This window comes from Falco punctatus (genome assembly GCF_963210335.1).
Source record: "Falco punctatus genome assembly, chromosome: 15".
Classification (NCBI taxonomy): Eukaryota; Metazoa; Chordata; class Aves; order Falconiformes; family Falconidae; genus Falco; species Falco punctatus.
Window position 1 is genome coordinate 22,601,272 of NC_137595.1, and position 23,695 is coordinate 22,624,966.

The window sequence follows — 23,695 nt, forward strand, 5'->3', positions numbered from 1 at the left end:
ACTGCTTAGCAGGAGCCAGCCACAGCTGCACCTTGTCTACACCAGCCAACCCACCACCCCTGAAGCCAGCCCACAGCTGGATATTATCAATGCTAATTAACCTGCCTTCATTCCTCTATAATTCTCCTACAATTCCCCCCTTTTCTTCTCTTCTTTTAAATTTTCCTTCTTAATATTTCATATCTTCTGTATTTAACAATCGTCACAACCTTTTCACAAATAAACTTCTCATACAGTCCAGACACCTTGTCCCTGAACTCATACACATATTCCTTCTTCACTTTTATCTTGGGCTTTTCAGCTTCTGGAGGCTGATCACCTTTCTTCTCATTTGTTTTCGCGACATCTGGGAGTTTGTTTTCTTCAGAGGGAGGTTCTGATGAGCTTATAGTACCTCGCCCTCTCACCTCCTGGGCCACACTGGACAGTAACCTTAGTGAGCTTTCAGCAGCAGATTTAGGATACAGCACTAATACATTACTCTGTGTCCTAACAAGCTTCTCAACATCCTTGTGGTCGCTCAGTTCTTCTACAACTGGAGACACCTTCAACAAGCACATAAACGCCGGCAAGAATACTGCCGGGCCGAGCAGCAGCAGCGTGGTGCTGCCCAGTGCCTCTGTCTAAAAATGCATCGGCCATAAGCTGAGGCAGGGGAGCTGGGGACGAGGCCGGGGGGAGACCTTGGGAAGGTGAGGGATGTTAACAGTTTCCCCTTTGGTGTGTGCGGAGCTCACGGAGGGGTTGCTGTGGCTCACATAACCTGCAAGTGCCTTTAGGATGCTCTGAGGCATGGCTTTTCCCCCCTCCCTCCTGCTTTGGCTTGCATACAGCCTGGCGCTGAGGAATGAGACGCTACAACCTGGACCAGCCGTTCTCTGCTGCCTGGAACATCGTGTTTATGGAGGGAAGGATCCAGTCTTCAACTGCCAGCAGGATCAGCAGGGTTGCGCAGAGCTGTCCTGCTGGTACGGTTTTCTGGGAAAAGGAGAGGGCAGAAAACAGTGTCCAGTGTGCACCAGCACTGCTGCTTGCCCTTCAGCACGAGTCACACCTGCCTCTGGACATTAAACACGGGCAGCCATGATCAGGACAAGGAAACTCCTTCTTTCTTACATTTTCCTTGCTTGCTCTAATCTATCACTGTTATCCCAGTCTTGACTTACTGAAGAACTTCCAGTTTGCCCATACTAAGCCATTCCCCATTCTTCTGTGGCTAACGGGGCTCCAGCTGCCCCTCCTGTAACCAGGCAGCAGCCGTGTGCCGAGTGGGTACATCCCATGCTGCTGCTGGTGCAAGGCAAAGGGGATTTCTTTCCTCGTGTGAGCAAGGAGGCTGAAGGAAATTCACAGCAGGACCAAGGGGGACTGGGTCCCTCTGTTCATTTTTGGAACAGCAGTGCCCACGCATAACTGGTCATCTAATAGTCCAGAGCGAGTCCTTCCTAGGAAGTCCCGGCTGCCACCTCTTTTTTAGGAGCAATGGCAGGAGCCATCCATTAAACACTGAAATGGTTGGGGATTCTGGGAATGCCGGCTGTTTAAGCACTGAAAATAAGATTCGACATCAAATGATGAGTACAAGTCCCTGCAGCAGAAAATTAAATAGCTTAAATTCTCTGCTGTGCCCTCCGGCAAAAGCAGCTTTCTGTTTCCTGTGTTGGGAAGGAAAAGAAAATCAAACTACTGCAAATTGCTAATCTTGATCAGGGAATGGCAACCAGACACTCCAGACTGTGTATGGTTTTCATTCCTTCAGCCTGAATGTTAAAATGATCAACTGCATTTAGAATTGGGTGGAAAAATTAATGCAAGGCACACTGTATTTCCACACTTGTATTTCCCTTTTCTTTATTTGCTCATTTGCACATAAAATTTCCTAATTTCTTTTTGCACCCCTGCATTTTGAAAAGTAACTCGTTAGGACTATGAGTTTGCAGCAGTTTAGATTAATTGGTCAGTTGCATCACTTACAGCTGCTTCATCCTGTTTGCCGATGCGGGCAGGGACATGCATGCCAGCCATGGCTGGATTTATCAAGGTTTGTTTGCGTTTTTTTCTTACCCAGCTTTCTGAAGGCTAGACATACCCTCTGCTTAAAATAAAAGCTTTGATTCCTCAGTGTCTACACCAGCCATGAGACTCAAGGGAAATAATCCAGGGGAGTGATCAGTTTGGGCACTGGTGCCTGAGACTGCAGTGCTACAGGGCAGCTTTCTGCGAGCTCCTGGGGCTGCCTGAATAAAGCCAGAAATCCTATAGTAACTCCTTCTTTCCTATTTTATTCCTGAATTTTTCTTTTAGTCAAGCAGAATGGTCTTAAAAATATCTCCCTGCTCCCAGTGGCATCAGGGCTTATGTGCCAGGCTGGCATCTGGGCAAGCTACTCTCCTTAACCATGTTCTTGCAAGGGAGACATTTCCCCCTCGCGCTCCCTGTAATGCCCGTGAATAATAATGAAGGCATGCGCAGCCAGCTAGAAGAGAAGAAAATCCGCTCCACAAGCAAGAAGATGTTAAGAAGACCCAGTTTATGGAAATAATATGAAATCATGAATGGAAGCCCTGGCATAACACCTTTAGTGTCTTGCAGTAAATGATACTGTGTTAATGCAGTCCTGCTGTCAGGCGTGATTATATTTTTCTCCTTTCCGTAATGCTTGTCCCATCTAATTTACCCTCCAGAGTGCACACAATGTCCTTGAAGGTCACAAATTAAATAAGTTGTTTTTTCCAAGGCACCAAACACAGCAGGTACATCGATAGAGCTTTACTCGGGCACGCTGGGCACCCAGACATGACACCAGGGCATTGACTTGGAGCATGCACTAGCTTACTGACCTAACTAGCCACGGTCCCACTGTAACATGCTGGAGAAGGAGAAGTGACTGTATTTCAGTGCAGGCTGTGACTCGCAGTGTCCCCTGTACCCATCAACACCTGGGAAGTGAATATTTCAATTAAACCATTGCCACTTCCCAGTGACTGCAGCTTTTCAAGCCCTTGCTCTGCCGGTTCAGATGGGTGCTGAGGCAGAGAAGTGTGGCATGAGTAGATGTCAATGACATCAAAAAACATAAGCGGGTGCAGAGGTTTGGGATAGAGCTTCTCAGTGAATGATCAGGATTACTCAATGGGAACAGGGCACATCCAGAGCTGCAAAACCTGATTCTGAAGCTAAATATGAAGGCAACGTGCGGGCTGCACCAGAAATGGGTCTGTCTGCCTTTTTCCTAGCTGAGATCACCCTGTGCAATTCAGCTCCAGCGTGGTTCCCAGGCCGCCTCTGGCACCAGCTGAATGCCAAAGTACCATCGTTGCCTTTCAAAGGTGCCAATGGTTCAAGCCCCAGACATGTTCAAGGCTCAGATTTCTGCACTGGCAGTTTCTGAAGCCAAGGCTGAAGCCCACATGAGCTAGGACCAGGGCATTTGCTCCTTGGGTTATGGCCATGGGACTTCCAGAGGTTAGGCAAACAGAGAGCTCTCATTTCCTCTAAAATACTTCTACCGAACAAGTGTATCAGGCTTTGTCCCCAGCTGAGGACCACAAAGAACAGATGGAAGGACCAACCCTTCCACCTGGGCCATGAGAGTGATCCTTAAGGTATCATTCACACTGCTGCCCCACAGCTGGAACTTGAGACTGCTTCTCCGTGCCACTCTCCAAGTCCTCATAGCTAGCTCCTGGCTCTGGCTCCTCTCTGGATTATTGCTCCAGCAGGCATGTCAGTCATTGTGGGCTAGCACTCACACCAATGCCTGTCCCAAAATGCCTATGGTCACCAAATCCATGGTTGGGATCGGAAGAGACCTTAAAACCCATCTAGTTCCAGCCCCCTGCAGTGGGCAGGGACCCCTCCCCCCAGCCCAGGCTGCTCCCAGCCCCGTCCAGCCTGGCCTTGGGCACTGCCAGGGATGGGGCACCCACAGCTGCTCTGGGCAGCCTGGGCCAGCGTCTCACCACCCCCACGGTGAAGGATTTCTGCCGTGTATCTAATCCAAACTGACCCTCTTTCAGTTTAACACTGTTACCCCTTGTCCTGCCACTACAGGCCCTACTAAAATGTCTGTCCCCATCCTTCTGATAAGCTCCTTACTTAAAGGAGTCTTACTGGCAGGCTGCTCTGTGGTCTCCCCAGAGCTTTCTCTTCCCCAGGCTGAACCACCCCAGCCCAGCCTGTTTGCACGGGAGCGGTGCTCCAACCCTCTGAGCATCTTCGTGGCCTCCTCTGGACTCGCTTCAATGCATCCTTTGGTTTCAGCAGGACCTGGCTTTTGGTTAGTACTAATGTATATCCCAAGGCGTTACCAGGAACCAGCACGAGGTTTCCTTTACGCTTAAAGCTAAATTATACATCATGATTATGTGTCCTGCTTAACAAGGGCAGGTGCTGTGCCATTAGAATCCTGTCTGACTGCTCAATGTCTTGCAGTTTCTGAGACCCTTTGTTAAAGGAGGAGGACGAGGGAGACAGCGTCTGGCTACAGGCTGAGCCATGGTTGTTCTCTGCTCAGCACTTTGACACTCTTTAACAGAACGAGGAGGAAAGGGAGGGCAGTTTCACCTTGCTTTGCTTTCGGTCTAACCCCACTTCACCCCAGCTGCTCAGCGCCCTGCCTGCCCTGGGCTGCACCTGGGCTCCACAGCGGCTGCGCGAGGGGTTTCCTGCCCCGACCTCAAGCCGGCGGCTCAGGGGCTTCGCTCAGGTTCTTCAGGCTTCCTGTTTTTCTCTGAAAGCTTTCATTTTACCAGCAAACTGTTTCCTGTTCTAAGGCTTCTTGCAACTGAAATCCTACAGTTTATCCCCAGCAAGACGTGGATGGTAAAGTCTTTGAGCGCTCTTCCTTTCGCTCACGCTCTCTCCCTCACTGTCAGCTGTCTGGATGGGTGATGTGCACCTCAGTGAAAATTTCAGGAAGGTTTCACTGAGATCTTTAAGTCTTACGGGCTGTCTACAAAATGGGGGGGTTAACTGGCTTGGCTACAGACAGCTTTTCAATTATATTCATGGAAAGTATTGTGCTTTCTGCATTAGCTTATCAGGGAGCAGGGAGCCCTCTATTACTTTGGCTTTCAATCATTTTCCTGTAGCTGTTGCTAAAGTGCTATTAGAAATGAATTAGTGAGTTCGAAAGCAATAGCGGTATAGACGGCCAGGTCTCCGGGCTGCCAGCCTGCCTGCCTCTGGAGGTGAATGCCATTAGAGAGACTGAAAAGCTGACAGGGATGGAGAAACCAAGATAACCTGGCAAGGGACTGCATTCAGAGAGATGCTACGGTGACAGAATCATTTTAGCAGTAAATGTCTTTTTTTATATATATATCACAGCCACGATATAAAAAGTTTAAATAATTACGGATGTGATTTCAAGCTCATTAACTGTGTGGCTGAGATGAAAGCCCTGTCACTACGGGGAGGGAGCTGTTGAAGGTTTCGTTGTCTCAGTTCGTTGCAGAGCAACCAGTAAATTCCAGTAACAATGAATGACTTAGAAAACATTCAGAGTGCGTGTTCTAAATATTATTTTCCTACAGTCTATATTTTTATATATCCCTAATTCTTACCAAAATATTTGCATTAAATGTAACCTTCTAGTTGTAGCCACTTTGCTTATTCCCTCGCCACCCAGATCAAAGGCTGCGGTGTAACTGCTGGATGTTTCTGTGTATCTATATGTAAGACAGAGGACACCAACTGCCATCTCCTCCCTGATAGTGCTGGGTTTAACTTTCAGTAGAAATACATCAACATGAGGCTTAGATCTGACTGGGAAGTTGTGTGAGAACTTTCCATTAAGAATATCGTGGATTAAAGAAAAGGAGTTTGTGAACAAGCAGCACATTCTTGCTAAAACCACTGCTTCTGCTAGGATGATTGAAATAAATCCTTTCCTTCTTGCATTGGGCTGACTGAAATCAGTGTATTTCAGTACCTCAAACTGAACCAAGTTGTCTTGGTCCAGCCTAGCACTGAGCTGAGCTTGCAAGAGGTTGCAGTGGGCCACCCCTGTGCCCTCTGTGGGCTGGACTCGGAGGCAGGACTCTCCTGCCGTACCTGTGTCTGAGATCCCCTGCTGCTCTGAGCATGGCTTGTAAGGAGCCAGCCAGGAGACATCCTCTTGATTAGGTTGCTTTCTTACTGCACTTTCCTCATCTGCAAAGTGGCTGTTGTATTACTCTTGCAAAACCTCATGAGCTGCTGCAGTGGTTTAAAGCTGGATGCTGCAGTTTAAGTCATGCATATCGCAGCCATTCGGGGGCTGTGGAGAAGCACGTCCAGCTACGTTAGCAAACTGAGGGGGAGAAGAAGTTGGCGTTTGTTTCCTCTTAGACTATGAAACCAAAAAATTTGCACTTGTTCAGCTGGCTGGAGAACTCAGACGTGTTTCCATGAAGCACTTGCTCGCAGTGCCCAGCCAGGGGATACAGACCTGGCAGGCTGCAGGAGGGGCTCAGCCCCCGTGACAGACCGCACCAGGGCTTCCCATTCCCTCCCTGTTGCCCACTTCTCCTTTCAGGTTAATTACCTGATTAACTTGCAGCCAGGGGAGCTCAAAAGAGTGGGGATCTCTGTGGGAGTTTAGCAGCTGCTGGCTCTTAGTATCCATTTGCAAGCATCTGAGCCCTGCGAGCACTTTCAGCTCTGCGCAGGACTTTCCCCTTGCTGCTGGTGAGTCCAAGCCCAGGGGCCGAGGCCAGGGGCTCGGGAAGGCAGGGCAGCCACTCTGGGGGGGCATCTGCCCTGGTCTGTGTCATGCAAGGAGAGCAGAGGGGGACCCGTGGGAGGGGAACCGGGGATGGGAGGCAGGAGGGAAGCACTGGTGCCCTGAAGCTCCTCTCCCCCTGCTATTTGTCCAAAAAATGAGTCTTTCAGGGGACTGGGAAAGCAGTGGGGAATCCCAGAGCTGTCAGCTGAGGAGGAAGGAAGAGCAGCTGGAGGTCCGCAGTGGTGCGAACTGCTGAGCAGAGCACAGACTGGGGCAGTGGGGGTGAGATTTGGGGAGACAAGGGCACAGCAAGGTGGGTGCGGGATGTGGTGGCAGGATGTGGCCAGGGAGGTGGCAGAGGCTGTGCACTGCCAGCCTCACACCATCTTGGCATGGGAGAGACAGCACAAGCTGCCTGCCTTCCCCTCCGTGCCCACAGTGCAACCCTGTGAGCCCCTCTGAGCCCCCTTGCCAGCCAGGGCTCTGCTTTTGCTCCTGCAAGGTGCCTGCATCACCCCGGGTTCCATGAGCTGTGGCTCTGCATGCTCGGGCTGCTCAGCATGGCACAATGGCCTCAAGTTGCAGCAGGGGAGGTTTCAGTTGGGTATTCAGAAAAATGTCTTCACTGACAGGGTTGTCCAGCACTGGGACAGGCTGCCCAGGGAACTGGTGCAGTCACCATCCCTGGGGGTGTTTAAAAAATGCATAGATGCTGTGCTTGGGGACGTGGTTTAGTGATGGACTTGGCAGTGCTGGGTTAATGGATGGACTTGATGATTTTAAAGGCCTTTACCAACCTAAATGATTCTGTGATTCTATGATTCTAAGGTTGGCAAGGGAGCTGGACTGGCAAGCTGATCTCCCTTTGGAGGGTTGCTGTGTATTTCTGCTAAGCTAAAGCCCCCAGGATCTCCAAGAGGCAGGATGCCTCAGAGCAAATCTCCCAATGCAGAGTTGTGGCTTCTTTAAGGTTGGTTGTTGGTTTTTTGGGGCTTTTTTTTTTTTTTTTTTTTTTTTCAGCGCTGACTTGCACGGTTAGGTATGCCCATCCCATGCTGATCGCAGGGCACCCCAGCACAGTTTGTGTGACCCAGTAGGGTGATTTCTTGAGCTGAAATAAGTGCTGAAACAACAGGGGCCAACAAAAGTAAGCAGGTGATGGGTTGCTTGTAGCTGCTAAACTGTTTCGCCTGCCTGTGGACACGGTTCTGTTGCTCAAGACACTATGCTGGGTCAGAACCAAAAGGGAGGGTTTTTTAAGAAATTAGGGAAGTTTTATTGTGGAATTCAGACCAGCCAATTATAAAAGGCCCTTCTGGCTCCAAATTTACATCCATTAGTTAACACTTGTGCTGTCTGCAAAACAACAGAGGTGAAATCGGTGTGGGGAAGTGGTGTGCCGGGAGCTTGTGTGCAGATCATCTCCCCAGCCTGTCTGTGTGTCCCAGGAGGTGCTGGGCAGCCCACGGTGCCCTCGAGCATCAGTGGGAGGCACACGCAGCTACCACTTACCGTTGTGTTCAGGTATCACCATGTCTTCTCTCTGGAGCTCGCTGGAAAAAGATGTGTTCAACCCGCAGAAAAAGAGGCTACTGGAAACCATTCATGTCTGGAAGACAGGGAAGAAGAAGAAGATGTCCATTCTCTGTGTCGCGGGTGAGAACCTCGGGGGCTGGGATGCTGGCTGAGCTGCAGACCCGGGAAGGTTTCTTGCAGCTCTAGTCAGAGAGTTTTGTCTCTCGTGGCTCTTTTCCTAATCTGGGAGAAAAGATAGGACCACTATTTGGAATGCTGTATTTCAGGATTAAATGAGGGAAATACTAATCCAAAGATAGGCACTGTGCCTGTCAGTGTAGTATGTCAAGAACTGGCAACGAAAGCACAAGTTCCCTCTTGAGTGCCGGGTGATCTTTGGCTGGCTAGAGAGAGCTGGGGTCTGCAGGACTGCTCCCTCCACCAACCTAAGATTTTTTATTTTTTTTTTTACCATTTGCATCAAACCTGTCATTAGAGGTCAGCAACAAACCATTCTAACATGACACAGCATTACAGCCTCATTCTGTCTCTTCATAGTTTTGGTGAAAGTTTTATTGGTACCCAGACATTACACAGCGATTTGATTAGGATCCAAGGGTACAAGTGCTTTGGGAAATTATCCACCTCCTTTGGTATATGCTTTTCTAGTTGCTCCATCACTCCTGAGACATTGTTAGCATAGATTTTTTGACAGACTTACAGGGGAGGGACTTCCCTGCCAATGAGCTTCTAGACAGTGTAGTCACCTGCTGCAGGATTAATTTCTGACAGCCTTAGCCATAGTGTTTGACCTAGATTATGTGCTTCAGCTCCCTCTGTAGTCAGCGGAGGCCAGAAGGGATATCTCCAAGGGTTGATGTAGCCACCCTGTATAACATCTAAAGTACACGAGTTACCCCTGGCGCTGTCCGTGTCAGCTTTCTGGAGGCACCTAGCTCATATGGGGGAATGAAATTGTAATAGCCAGAATGATGTACAGTGAGCGCCTCCCAGATGACCCAAGAGGTGACTGTAAGCTAATTGGCACTGGAACTGATTTTTGATGGGATATGTTAGTGTGGGTATCAGTCAAACAATGCAGTGCTTTTGGACCCTGTCGTAGAGCCAGCAACATGGTATGTAACCGTCATAAATCTCCTCACACCAGGGCGCCCCGTTTGCATCACATTTGGATCTTGCAGAAATACTACTTTTGCCTTGTGTAGAGCACAATGGCCTGGTTTAAAACCCTTTGACATTATTCGGAATCCCCCATTAGACTTCAGAGTACTCTGGATTAGACCCCAGAGAGGACTTCCCATATGTAAATACTCAATGAAAGGAAAGCCAGTAGAAACCCTGTAGTATCTCTCCATACAGCCGCAAGGCAAAATCAGTGTCTGTGTGTCCATCTGTACTTGTCCACCCACACTGAACTGTTGTGTACTGGGCTAACAATAATATTGTGTGTTGTTTGGGTTGTTGTTTTTTTTTTTTTCCTCATCCTCAGTGGACACCTTTATGCCAATGCAGCCGTTTCTGGTGAGGGTCAAGACAGACCGAGGAGAGCAGTACAAGATAGCCTGCCGGTGGCCTTTAGCAGAGCTGAAGCTTGTGGATGGCAAGACCCTCAGTCAGGTAGGATTGATTTTCCTTCTGTGGCAAAAGGCAGAACTGATCTGGGGGAGGGTAAGATACGAGTATAGAGCTAGAGAGACCCAGGCCAGGATCCACAGGGGGATTTGGGTCCTCTGGACCTCAGCCCATACGTTTAGGTGGTGAGAAGAGCAGCAGAGGATGTGTGTGCATGTGTGTATGTGTGATTTCTAATATGAGAATGAACCAGCCCGAACAATGCTAATTTTGGGAAACAGCCACCAGTAAAAAAAATTTACAAGCCTTCTGCCTTCCCTCAGAGCTGCTTCCTAGAGTATGGTGAAGGGAGTTCTCTCCCTGGTTGGTTCCTCCTTCCTACATCAGTGCTTTTGGACTTGTTGCTCTTATGTTTTCCAGGGAGATGCCTGGGCCCAGGGCTGGGGCTGGCATGATTTCCTCCCTCCTAAGTCATCCCTCTCGAAGTTAGGAAAAGTCAGGCTGGCCAAATACCTGCCTGGGTGAGCAGTGAGTGGGTGACTGCTGCACGGACACAGCTTCCATCAAAATCAGTGGGCAAACTCCCCTCCTTCCTCAGGCAGAGGACCTCCCGAAGCTCTTTGCAGGAGATGGGCTGCAAAGTACTGCTCTTGTCAGGTCTCCAGGATTTGCAGAGCACATTGTCAGGCCCATCTGTCGATCCATGTTGACAAAGCTTCTTGACAGACATTTGCATAGGGTATTTAAAGATTAAATGGAGGCATTTACTGAAAGAAGGATTATAGAGAGCTGGAGTCAGCGTGATTCTGTGCTTTTAGGGAGACATTAAGGCTTTTGGGAAAGAAAGCATGGACAAGATATTCACTTTCTGCTGCTGGGGCTGGCAGTGTCATTAAAGTTGTTATAATTAGGGTTTTTTATTAATGTGAATGTTCTAGGGGCTTTGGCAAGGTGCCTGAGTTTTCACAAGCATAGAAACAAATGAGAAAAAGAACAGCTTTCCAGTTCTACATCCAGGGCAAATAAAGTACATCTGCACAGCACGTCAGAAAGGAAAATCACAACTGCAGGTTGGCAGGGCATCTTGATCCTGTGGGTAGAACTGAACTGATAACTCATAGTTTTACATTCTCCTGTAAACAGGGAAATTCATGCTTTCATCCTGCCTGAGCTTTCTTCTCGCAGATGAGCCTGCCTCCACCAAGTCTTCTAAAGGCTTTAGCTCTGGAGGAGTTAGGATTAGAAGGTACCTCCAGAATTTTCCGTCCTTTCCCCTTCGTGTGCCATCCCAATGAGATAAACCGATCATATTCTATCTTAAAGTATTGGTGTATATTTGAACCCTCTCCTACTGGGAGTCAAATACAGAACTTGGTTGTCCTGATGGCTAAAGCCTTCTTATGACTCCCAGCCCATATTCCTGCCCACATCGTTCCTGTTTGCCCTTGTGCCGTGGCTGTCCTTTAGGTTAGACAGCTCTTCTCCTTTGCAGATACATTTTTAGATGGTGGTCACCTCCCCTATTAACCTTCCTTCTGGCGGGCTAAGTGGACTGGCCTCCTAGACTCCTCTTCTGTGCTGACTTCTCACTTCCCTTCATCAGGCCTGGAGCCCTCTTCCTTGCTTCTTCCAGGCTGAATTGGTCTTTCTTGAAACACAGGCATCCAGAGTTGTCCATATCCTTCCTGAAATGGGTCCTACTCACCAGGTGAAACCGCTGCACAAGGTCCCCAGGCAGAGGAGAGGCTGCACAGGCTGCAGCCAGGACATGTTGGCATCCTTCAGGGTCCCACCATGGAGACCCCAGCACACGGCAAGCACAGTGCAGCCCAGGGCCCAAGTCAGCACAGTTCTGCCCTGTCGCATGGCTCGGCAGGTCCATGGAAATCAAAATACGAGCTCTACTCTGCTGCTTAGCAGATAGTATCAACTACAGCCGAACCCTGGCTACTGAGTCAAATTCAGTGCAGACAGCAAGGGCTTGGTTGTCAGGTCTGCTCTGGTGCACTGGGAAGCCCTCTGCACCCTGGCACCAGCAAAGTACTGACACTGCAAGTCCGGCGGTGTTTAAAGCTACAGCTCCCCTGACCGAAACAGTATGAATATTTATGAAGTGATTAACGGATGCCTCCCCGCTTTAATAGCGCCTCATAAGGCATGCTATAAACCACGTACACTGGAAATCCCTTCCTCACACATCGCTGCTCCGTGCCGTTGCAGGGGCTGCTACCAAGCCTGCAGAGCAATGCGGGGGCGTGATGTATTGCTTCAAGGTGTTTAGAAACAACCCTTAAAGCATTGTAGGACTGCGTCAGTCCTCATAAACTCTATGTCTGTTATGATGATTAGTATCAATAATTACAAGTGCGGCTTCTAAGTTCTCCAGAAGGTGAGAGCAGGCTGTGCTGCAGAGCTAATGAGAGGATGCAGGAAGGAGTTTCTCTCTGTGGGATGCTCCTTGTTCAGCAGCCTCCCTTATTCTCCCCACCTAGTACCTCTTACTGGCAAAAACTAAGTCTCCTGTGGCTGTGGTTGCCTCTCCGTGGGACTCCATCCTTTGGGCATGGACAGATGTAGAGAGATTGACACTTACACATGAAACAGTGTATGATGGAACATCCCCAAGATGAAAACAACATGGGGAAATGCCAAGAGTGCTTATTTTCCAGTCCATGCTCCTGTTCTTTCAGGTGATTTTCCCCTGCCAGGGAATGGGGCTGCTGGGAGGTGCCAGGTGAAGCACGTGTAATACCGCAGTGCTGCTGGGGGAAGTTCAGGACTGAGCTTGTGGAAGCTCATTTCTGTTTTTTTTCTGAGTGTTCCCAATTCTTGAGCAAAGAAAGGTTTGAGATTTCCCGTTGGTTGAGAACTATAGAGGGGAATATCTGCAGTGGGAGGTAGGGTGAGTGCTGGGCTTACCCCAAATGCTTAACTCCAGTTGATTCAAGCACATCATTACACTGCAGAGTTTATTGCCACAGGATGCTGTGAATGCCAACGCTATGAATAAGATCAAAAAGCCATCAGAGGAAATCAGGGACAGTAGGTCCTTCAAGGGCTGTTAAACACAGTGCTGTGGATACAACCTTTGGCTCAGCGAGCTGCTAGATCATGGGCTGCTGGAGGCTGGCAGGGAATCCTGAAGGCAATATAACTGTGGACTTACCCTTTGAATGCTTTTTCTCCCAAGCATCTGTCATTGGCCACTGTCAAAATTCATCAGCGTTCGCACCCCCAAAACTGCAGTAAAGGGTGATGGATTTATATAATCTGAAAAGAGATCAGCGTGCTGGAGCAGGATGCTGCTGCTGGTTGATTGCTTGGTCTGACCCACTATGGGTGTCTTGGTGTCTACGTCTAGGGTTAGAATTGCTGTGCATCCTTTTATTTTCAGTGCTTTTATCATGCTTATGATTATTTGCCAAGTGCCATGAATCTACCTCTCAAATCCTGCCCCGTTGCTTTGGGATAGCAGCAGAAGTCCAGGGAGAGATGTCTGTATCTTCAGGAATGAAACATGAAGAAGGATATGCTGTTAACGAGAGGAATCGCCTGCTGTCAGCTGGGAGATGGAGAGCTTGTCAGGGGATTCATTGATTGAAAGATTTCACATCAAACTTCTGACAGCAGTTACCCTGGGGACGGTACTGTTGGTGTCCATCATGTTGAGTGCTGCAAGGATGGTGGGGGCAATAGCCTGTTTTTAGCCCTTCATCAGATCTGAGTCTGACTATACCCATGCAGCTCCACCAAAACCAGTCTAGCCATTGGCATGATGTGGCCGGTAGCGCTGGTCTCCCTGGGGTCACCTTCCCAGCATGTCCAGCCAGGCGTTTTGCCAGGTGGTCTCCGGGAGCTGTCAGGATCACCCCCCTGGCTGAAGGGACGGAGCTGCTTGTGCAGACAGAGCTCTCTCCTCTAAGCTCTGTGCTCGTCTCCACTCACAATGTGGCTTCCTGGGGCCACCAAAACCCCCAAAGCTTGAAAGTGCAGCGCAGGGGTGTATCTCCCTCCCTCCCTCCCTCCTTCAACTAGGAGGTGTTTCTTCTCCCGGCACACAAGGTGTTCTCACATCAGTACCTGACACTAACATGTGCTGCAAACCTATGCTGAGTGTATGTGGTGCGGCAAGTGTGTCTAATTGTTGTAGTAATTAACTGTTGGCATCTAGGCAAGCCTGGATTTTGATCTGCAGTTTGACAAGGTTTACAAGTGGACAGCTAGCAGCTTTGACAAGAAGAAAACCTTTATCAGATGCTTATGGAAGCTGAACCACCGATTCCTCGCCGGCTCTATCACATTTGTGAATGTCCCCTCCTGTGTAGCAGAAGGTAATTAGTTCCCTTGTCGCACTCAGTGGTTTGGGATTTTTTTTGCATTATCACTGTTATCGCTTTAGGAACGGGAGGTGAATAAATTGCAAACAGTGCATGCAGGTGATGGGCGAAGCCGAGGTGGGTACCAGGGAGAGCTAAGCAGGAGGATCCATGCTTTGTGTGTCTGGAGGCACAGCCATCCGATTTATCCACTGACCCCTGCCATGGAGACACAGTGAGAGGCTGGGAGGGAAAACAGATGGACAGTTCATTTTATCTCCAGAGATGCTATCTGCACTCTGGGCTGGGGAAGGCAGGCAGTAAAGTGGTGGTAATGTCAGGCCAGGGGGAGACTGGCTGCCTGCCTGGTAACATTACCCCATAAAAAGATATATGGATATAAAAATACATTTTACTTGACAACACGTGACTATCAGTATATTTGATCAGAAGAAGCCTGTTCATCTCTGAAATTTGTCTCAGCTTTGTATAACATATCACCGTGCCCCAACACACAGTCCTAGAGAGGTGAACAAGTAAAAACATAACCAAAGCACAAACTGAATTTCAAATGTCTGTTTTGCTGCTCTTACAAAGCTGGCCCTTTATCCCACGCACATCTTTCTTTGGTCCATGCTGTGATCTTATTCTAACTGACCATCAGACTAAGACCCCTGGACTCATGTCACTTGGACTCAGTGGGAGCCTTGGGGCTACCATTAGCAGGGCTAATAAAATGACACAGCTAGAAGGTTTTGGCTACCTCCACATCTCCTCCTGCCCACGCAGGGAGACAAAGGCCCCAAGAAGATAGGAAGGACACTGTGGAGGCTGAGAGCCAGGAGGAGCTCAGTGTGTACCAGGAGATGACACCAAGGGAAGCTGCTGATGTGTTGAAACTGATGGAGGAGTACGAGCCCCTTGTGAACAACTCGGTGGCCTTTGCAGAGCAGCTGACCAATGATCTCCATGTGCTGGATGAGGTAAGGGGGCCAAGGGCTGTGACTCAACTGAAAAAAAGGTGTCTGGCTTTTGGGGGCACTGGGTTAGTCTCTGGGTTTTGCTCTTTCGTTTGCTGTGAGCACTTGATCCGAGCAAAAGTCATCTTGCTGTTGTGCTGCTTCAGCTCAAAAGGCATCTCATGTGCAAGCCCAGAGGATGCTGCTGCTCCTCCCCTCGCAAAGGTAGGTGTTTGTCCCCCTGTGCGTGGTGCCAGCGCTGAACAAGGAGCTGCAGCCTGGCAGGCAGGCACCAAATGTCTGTCTCTGCTGAGCTTAACTGCCCCTTGACGTTGGCTTGAGTGGTGCCTCTCCCATGGATGCAGGGGCTGACCAGCTTGGGGCAGGTGAAGCCCACTGCCAGTTTTGCAAAGCAGTAAAACAAACTAGTGGCACAGATCCAGCTGCAGGGAAGGACAGGGAGCCCAGCTGCGTGAGGACGTGGAGCTGTGAGGGGCTGTAATGTCTGGGAGCAGCGCAGGGATGGGTGAGGGTCTGGCTGCGGGGCAAAGTGAAGCTGGGGTGTTCTGGGGCTGGCTGAGGGATATGGATGAGGCTGGGGAGCTCTGGGGTCTCTGCTGCATTGTGCAGAATGTCTCTATGTCCCATGTAGTGTAGATTAGGACCATCGTTTCTGTAGCCAGCAGTGCAGAAGAAATCTGCTTTTGGGTGTTGCCTTACTGCTAGGTCTGCAAGCTGTGCTGGAGCCAGGTCAGTGGTCAGCAGTGACCCTGAGCAATCCCAGTCTTAACCTCGTCTGGAAATGATTTACAGGACTGTTCCAAAGGGAAAATGCGGTGACAATGCCCGCACTGTGTCTTCCCCTCCCTGCCTGCATGGGGCTGGGTGTCCCCCAGGGAAGGTTAGCCTGCCAGACACCTCGGGGCACGGAGCGCTCCCAGGTTCCTGCCAAAACCACAGCCAGGTCTGCAGCTCACAGCGTGCTTGGTCCAGCATGGCCATCGGCAAGCAGGACATGCCGAAGCAGTGGGCATGGGTCCTGCCACGTTGCCATGAAGGCTATCACAGAAACATCAAAAATCGTATTATTTCGGGTGGGTTTTTTCTTTCACTTGAGCACAAGCACATTAGTTACCTTGGGAAGGGGAGAACACAGAAAAGCTGAGTAGGAAGGACAAAGGCTGCTGAGTAGGGAGGGAGGGGATGAAAGTGCATATAAAAAAGCAGGGGATGATGAAGAGGGATGCCTGGAAGAGAAGGAAAGGGCCAGCAATGATCTCTACAGAAGGAGAAGCAACAGCCAGGGAGAAAAAAAAGGGGATGGGGGGGTGGAGGGGGAAATGAAACTGAGCTGTAAGAAGATAAAAAGTAAAAGATAAACTGTAGTAGAAAGGGCCAATGGAGAAGGCACACATTATTTTCAGACTATTGAGCTTTATTTAGTTTATTAGAGTTGCTGTATTTTATTGCATTCCTGCAGAGGATAACTTGTTTCTTTGAGTGCTGGAGCAAAATAATGAGATAGCTGCTTTGAGCATTTATCTTATGCTAATATAGCTGGTGCTAGAATTTTATGGGTAGGTAACTGAAGAGCAAAGGGAAAGAAATAAGCCAAAGGAAATATCCTAAAACATACAAGAAAACCACAGACCCTAAATCCAACCTCCTTTAGCTCCAGTATTTGCTGTAATCCCAGTTTGTATTGATATATGACTTTGTACACTTGGAAATTCAGTAGTTAATCTGGAAGACCGAACTCCTGAGGTCTGCTCCTCTTGGCAAGTCATACAGGCACTTTGTGACTCTGTTTCCCAGCTGTAAAATACTCTCTATGAGAGTAACTAATAGATGTCTGTTGGGTTCTTTGATATGAAAGGTGCTGTCAAATACATTATTTTAATACCCTCTAATGAATGTCACTTATTTCTAATACACATTGATTAATGAGATGTTTATATTTCTAAGGCTTAATGTATGGTATTAAGTGCTAATAATACCAGCAAGTTAGACTAGCACATGCATATATTTAAATGTTTTTCCCCACATCCCAGTGATAACACCTTGTCCTCCTCTTATAATACTAATCACCATCTCCTCACCCATCTTCTGGGGATGCAGAACACTGCACCAACAGTGAGAAAGCTGCTTTGGAGGAAAGTAAAGCACAGCCAGGGCACCTGGGAGGTTGGCAGCTCTGATTTTTACATTGGTATTCCTCAGTACTTGCAGGGTTCCAGCACCTGCTGAAACACAGGCAGCTCCCGGCAGCTTTGTGCTGCCTTCAGCAGGAGAGCGATTACCCTCAGCTGAGTGGATGCTCCGGAGAGCCCGTCCTGCCAGCAGCTGCCCTGCCAGTGTCACCAGTGATGCTCTGCTCTAGGCAAACCCCCGCGGGTCTGTTAAGCCCTAATCAGACGATCTGAAGGCGCAGCGGTGCCAGGCTTGTGGGAGGTTTATGGCTGTAATTTAGGAACGTTTAATAAAATGTGAAGCTCCGGGCAGAGCCCGTGGCCACGGGCCAGAGTCCCTGGTGTGCGGCTGGAAAGCAGCATCAGGAGCGGGGCTGTTTGCTCCTTCTCAGGTCACTCGTGCCAGCCTGCGCAGGCTGGTTGGGCTCCGGGCAAAAGGAGCATTCGCTGAGCATCGGTGGTGCTTTCAGATGAGTATCTGCGCGCATTAGCAAGCCCTGCTTCAAATCCGACTGCTGAGCCTGCCAGCAAGTGAACCCTCAGCCTGCGCTGCCACCGCCGGGCTCCCCGAGGGAAAGCTGTGTCACTCTGCAGTGGGGTTGGTCCATCCCTACCCTTCAATGGAGGTGCTTTGCTGGCTTTGCTGCGGCATCAGGCTTTTCCTTGCTACAGAATTCCTCTGACCTTTCCCACAGCCTTTGCGAATCTGCCTGCCTCCGAAGCCATTCCCCACAGTCCTTGCTCCCACGCTTCCCTAAAACGGCACCACGTGTGTCACAGGAGAGCGTAGTCCATGCTGTGGCAGTGAGGCCGAAGCCACTCGCTCCAGGTGTGTGCTCAGAGTGGCTCTCACACACTTCAGGAGCACCTCCGTGCTGCTCCAGCATCATGCCCTGCAGGTAGCACCTGGGCTGCCAGCTTGTTTTTATCCTGATGATAGCCATACAGGTGGAGCTTGCAGAAGAGAAAGTCCTTTACACAGGGACTGTAGGTGCCCAGCATCTACAGGGCTTTCAGACATGTTCCTAATTCGGACCACAGGGCAGGTCCAAGCTACACTAACCTGACTTAGGTTGACAAGACTTTGCTTCTCTTCCTCCTCTCTAGTGATGGATTTGGCAGTGCAGCGTTAACAGTTGGGCTGGATCATCTCAGAGGTCTTTTCCAGCCCTCTATGTTTCCATCATTTCCCACCTGCAAGCCGAGTCTGGGGTGTACTGAGGGTGCCGATGCTTCCATTGTTTGATGCCATTCCAGGCATCAAATAATTGAAATATCAGAAAAGACAAACTTTAAAATCTTTATTAACAGAGAGAAAAATAGCAGCCTGGAAGCCTCCTGCCCGTGTCTATTGATTGTTTTCTTTGATATCCCGCATGGTACATAGGCCCTGAAAATGATACAATTAACATTTGGAAGCAGTTAATCTCTAGCGGAGCCTGTCAGCAGCGATTAACGTGCCATTGTATCTCTACCACCCATCAAAACAAACGCCTGACACCTCCCTAGGCAAACTGTGCCTTCAGTTTCCGTATTGGAGACAAATATATGTGCATGTCTCATGCATGATTTAGCTGTTTATTAATTCCAGTGCCAGAGCAGCTCAGCTGGGTAACACCCTGGCAGCAGTGGCAATGCCCAGAGCTGTGCTAAATGTGCTGTGACAGGCACTTGGCATGGCCATGGTCTGCATAAATGCATTAGAGCCAGACAGAAATGGCCAGTGCCTCAAAGCTGGCATGTTTTCTTACAAATATTGTAGGATGGACATGCAGGTCCTCAGGGGACTGTACCAGTTGTGGAGATTGAGGGTTGGAGAGTCCGTGCAGTGTCCACGTGGGACTTCCCTAGCGTACAGAGGGAAAAGTGGGGTGCAGAAGCCAGCAGGGCTTGGTGCCCTCTCCAGACCTACAGAGGCTGTGTTCTGCTTGTGGTTGGATTGGCCCAGCAGCTCCACAGTAAGCTCTTTGCCGTGGCAGATGAAAGTCCTCTGAGCCTACACCTTGCTTGGGGAAGGGTTTTGTTCTGCCCTGCACTTGGGACTTGCAGGTGGTTGCTGATGTAGAGTTTAGCCAAGTGCGAAGGTAAGACACTGGCCTCGTGCAGGTAGTGATGCAGGACAGCTGCAAGCATCTTGCACCTTACAGTGACAGGGTCTCTTCTTTGGCTTGGGAGGGTGAAGGTCAGGATATTTGACTCAGAGATGGTGGTGATCAGTCCCTGCTGCAGCGCTGAAGCCCTCTCTCTCCATTTCACAGGCCAACCTTAGAGCCATTATCTCTTCTGAGAAGCAGGTGACACAGCTGATGAGCTCCATCGATGAGGCCCTTGCAGAGGTGGCCCGAGTGGAGGAGACCTTGCAGATCTATGATGAGTTACTGGGAAGCGTGAAGCAGCAGATGGACCACATCCACCAGGAAAACTCCTTGCTCCATCGCATTGTTGCCAACAAGACAAGGCTGATGGACGAGATCCTTTTCCTCACGGTATGTGGATTTGCAAAGACATAAATCTTCAGCCTGTTGAATTTATTGGAAAAAACTTCCAGCAAGCCTCAACTGCTGAAAACTATTATCTGTCTGCGAAGGCTACAGAGCTTCTCTGGCCTAGAAATGGGGACTTTGTTGTCTTGATAATGTGAGGATGGTCACGCAGCTGGGATGTACTACAGGTAGACGAGCAACAGACATGATGTGGACTGTGATCCAAGGCTGTAAGAGGGGTCTCTGGAAGTCCTCCTAGGCAAGGTTAGCCTCAGATGATGTAATGTGAAGGACCTTCCAGACACAGCTCTGCAACCTTTCACTTGAGATGCTGTGGTCTGCCTGTCAGTGTCAGGTTTGGGACCTTCTTACGCACTCAGAGGCTGCTGGGGCAGTGTTTTTACCCTTGCACTCAAAGCACCAAGATCCTCCCAGCCTTGGGCCTTCAAATTCCAGGCATACCTATGTCTGTTTGTGGGGTTCTTGTGGAAGCCATTGCCACTGAGGGTAGCTGCCTCCCTCCTCCCTTCACTTGGTAGCTTTCAGTTTATATCTTTGTGCTACGGAAAACCAGCTTTTATTAGCAGCTAATAGTAATTTCAATAGGCAATAATCATTACCCAGGACTATGCAAGCCCAATACTTAATGAGCAATTAGAGCCAGGGTATGCAACACTCACCCCTGGCCAAAGCCTGTTCCCATCAGCACTCATAACCTCACATGCAGAGAAATTGCTGGGGGCTCTGCAGGGGTCCCAAGGCAAAGTGTGCATCTACTGTGGGAACAGCGTTCTGGGGGCTCCCTCTTGCCCTGGAGAGGCTGTTTGTCCAGGGACCCTGTTGCTTCTCATCCCACTTCCCCCTGATGGGATTTTCCCCATTCCTTTTCTCTCCTTTCCTTTCTTTTTTTTTTTTTTTCTTCCCCCACCCTCAAAGGTAACTTAACCGTTAAGTCAGTGTCTGTTATCAGCTGTGGACTGTGCAGGTCAGCCTGTCTCAGCATCCTTTGTGGGGAAAGGAGCTTTCCTCTGCAGTACCTCACAGCCACAGCGATGCTGGTGCAGGGGACAGCACAGCCAGTGGAAAGACTTTGGATCAGCTCTGGGAATAAGGGAAAGCGAGTTATTTACAAGCGTAACATGCCATAAATGCTAGAATAGTGCTGTAACAGCACAACTAATCCTCACTTCCACTGCTTACAGTGACCTCTGTGCCACTGACCTTTTCCTTTCTGAGTAACTCAGGCTGCACTTTCCTTAGCTTTTCCTTTCTCCTCCCCACCACTTTGCTGCCAGCAGTGATCCCAGAGGTGCCAGACCTTTGGAAACTCCTGCTGAGGTTTGCCAGGGCTTCCCTGCTGACCGCTGCCCTTGTCACTGTGCAGACCGCAGGTTTTGGTGGGGGTAGAGCAGCATGGTCTTCCTGACGGACACGTGCAGCCTGGCAGCTGAAGGTAGCTCTTGGCTATTTCAAGCCAGCAGCCTCGTGGGTGGGATGGGAAGGGATGAGAAGCTGGCTGTGCTTGTACCTGCTGTCTTCTGGCTTTGTTTTCAGACCCACCTTGACCTCAGCAGGGACCACTGTGATGCCCTGAGCCGGGGAGACCTTTCCAGCCCCAGCAGAGTGAAAGCCTGCATTGCTGCAGTGGAGGCTTTATCTGGCTGCATGAGCATCGAGATAAAGCCCGGTGAGTAGAAAGCAGAGACTTATATCTGCAGACAGCAGAGCCACGGGCTCATCCACAGCCTGTGCAGCACACCCAGCACTATTCCATGCCAGCCTGAACACTGAAGTGGGTATTCCCGGGAATTAGCTCACATGCTTGCCAGGCAGCCCTGCTTGGGCAAAGTAGAAAAGAAATAGAAGGCAGGCTTGTATTTGGGAAGGTGAACAGCAGCACTGACCTGGGGGTACCTGGAGTGTAAGGTGCAGAGCTACAAGCAGTATTTCCCTGCAGTGCACACCCGGAGCTGCGAGCTGGGGAAACAGTCTTGCAGGGCTGGCTTTCTTCTGGAGATTTGCTGAAGCTTTCAAGGTCTTCAGCAGCTTCACCTGGGAGCACAGCCAAGCAGGGCTGGAAAAGCCAATGCAACATCTGAACGTCCATGGAGAGAAGTAGCTGGTGGGTAGATTGGATCCATTCTTAGAGAAATAAAATTTGCGCTGCAAATAGCCAAGCTGGGGCATCCACGCAGCACAGGCAGGTCTGCAGGCACCTCCCCCTGGATGTAGGCACTGGCTGATCCAGTTTACATTAGAACTCAGGCAAACATCTATAGAGTTCTTCTAAATACCTGGACGTAAGGCATTGTTGTCTGCCATCTGTGTACAATGCTTCCCGTAGTTCAGAAAGGAGGTGGTGGAAATACATGTTCAGAAATTGTGGTCTCTTGGGGCAACCCAACTGTCTGTACTTGAGCATGGAAAAATGGTAATTCATCGTAGTAGTGTCCACTGTGGGTGTTGTTGGAGACATGCCTGTGTACAGGGACTTCATCCATCCTGGCATGAAACGCCATGCTTTCCTTGTGAAGAGGCTGGGTGTTTGTCCTTGGCCATGGTAGGACTGATGGATGTTTCGCAATTTTATTTTATTTTTTCACTTTATACTCCCTCCCTGTCTGTATTTGCTTGGTACTACAGCAAATCTTTCTCCCCTTGTTGGATTTTGGACAGTAGTATTTATCTCAGAACTTACTCCTGGCAGATCTGTCTTATTTGCCAGCATGCTGAGCGATGCTGGGCTGCAGCCACAGCAGCTCAGTACCACGACACCCTCTCTTTTTTTCCCTCAAGGTTACCGGAAACTGCAGTCTGTGGCTGAGCAGCTGATCATGTTTGAAACACTCAAGCAGAACTTCGAAAACTCTTTCATCAGCCACATTACAAGCATCTTTGAGCTGCAGGTGGGCTTCACTCTTCACATGGCAGCTCAAAATCTGGAGAGATTTGAATATTCTAATTGAAGAGCACCAGTGGTATAGGGGATGCTGCGGTAATAGAATTTTCCAATTATCAGGCTATCAGGTTCCATGACAGTCATTAACCCTCTGGTCATGTTAAGAAGTGCTTCAGGACATCAGGCCTGAAGATTTTTGCTTTAGATTTTCTTTGTGGGAGGAGGGGCATGGGTGGGTGGTAACATAACATGGTGTAACATAAAATCCCAGGGTAAAATCCGGTCCCTCGATCCTTTGGTTAGCACTTTCAAGCACTGATCTTGCAGTTGGAAAGGTACAGTGGACAACATCTCTGTGGGCAGAAATTTGAAAGGAAAATTACACTCTTCTGGATTTCATTTCATGAGGAGTGACTCCCAGATCCTTAGTGTTATTTACTGTCAAGCATTGACTCTGGGAAGGGATGTTGCCTGGCAGAGGACTGGGATGGAACTGTGGTATCTCCATCCTTGGAGATTTTCAGACCTTGATTGGATACATCCCTGAGCTAGCTGCTCCACCTGGACCTGCTCTGAGCCTGCTGAGCTCCCATCCCACCTACCTGACTCTGAGCCTGTAGGAGCGGTGTCCCAGCACTGCCAGACCCTGGAAGATGGGCTGCATCAACCGTGCAGCATCCTTCCGTCTCCACTGCATCCCACCTGCTGAGCCATACCCACCTCCTGGTGCTCGGAGGGACGATTTCCAGCCTGCTCCTGAGCAGTGAGCTTTTCTCCTGTGTCTTGTCCTGACCACTGTGCTTAGCTGGAGTATCCCACATCTTACTGATGGGCCAGCTCATTGCTCTGCACTCAGTTGTTCCCAGGACATGACGTTAAAACTAGAGTCCAAAATGATTATGCATGCTCTGCCTCAGCCTTTAAATTTGCTTCTCAAACACACTCAGAACTGAAAATTCAAAGGCACTTACAAAGCAATTATTTTACAGAACTTTTCAAGGCTATGTTTTATTTGACTCTGCCATTTCTGTT

General features: G+C 49.4%; 1 protein-coding gene across 12 annotated transcripts in view; it reads left to right on the plus strand.

Moving 5' to 3' along the window:
* Positions 1 to 4,620: 4,620 nt before the first annotated feature.
* LOC308053696 (exocyst complex component 1-like) overlaps positions 4,621 to 23,695 on the plus strand; it is a 32,060-nt gene continuing 12,985 nt past the window's right edge. Inside the window, exons 1-10 of one of the 12 annotated variants that reach the window (XM_080365272.1) lie at positions 4,621 to 4,824; positions 6,521 to 6,672; positions 7,538 to 7,679; positions 8,234 to 8,365; positions 9,758 to 9,862; positions 14,013 to 14,148; positions 14,923 to 15,116; positions 19,540 to 19,767; positions 21,319 to 21,451; positions 22,561 to 22,670. In XM_080365272.1, coding sequence (XP_080221398.1) covers positions 7,656 to 7,679; positions 8,234 to 8,365; positions 9,758 to 9,862; positions 14,013 to 14,148; positions 14,923 to 15,116; positions 19,540 to 19,767; positions 21,319 to 21,451; positions 22,561 to 22,670 — 1,062 coding nt within the window. In that variant the 5' untranslated portion in view covers positions 4,621 to 4,824; positions 6,521 to 6,672; positions 7,538 to 7,655. Of the gene's footprint in view, positions 4,825 to 6,520; positions 6,673 to 6,741; positions 6,952 to 7,537; positions 7,680 to 8,157; positions 8,366 to 9,734; positions 9,863 to 13,988; positions 14,149 to 14,922; positions 15,117 to 19,539; positions 19,768 to 21,318; positions 21,452 to 22,560; positions 22,671 to 23,695 lie in introns of those variants that run through there. The other 11 variants (XM_080365277.1, XM_080365278.1, XM_080365269.1 and 8 more) reach the window with 11 other exon arrangements.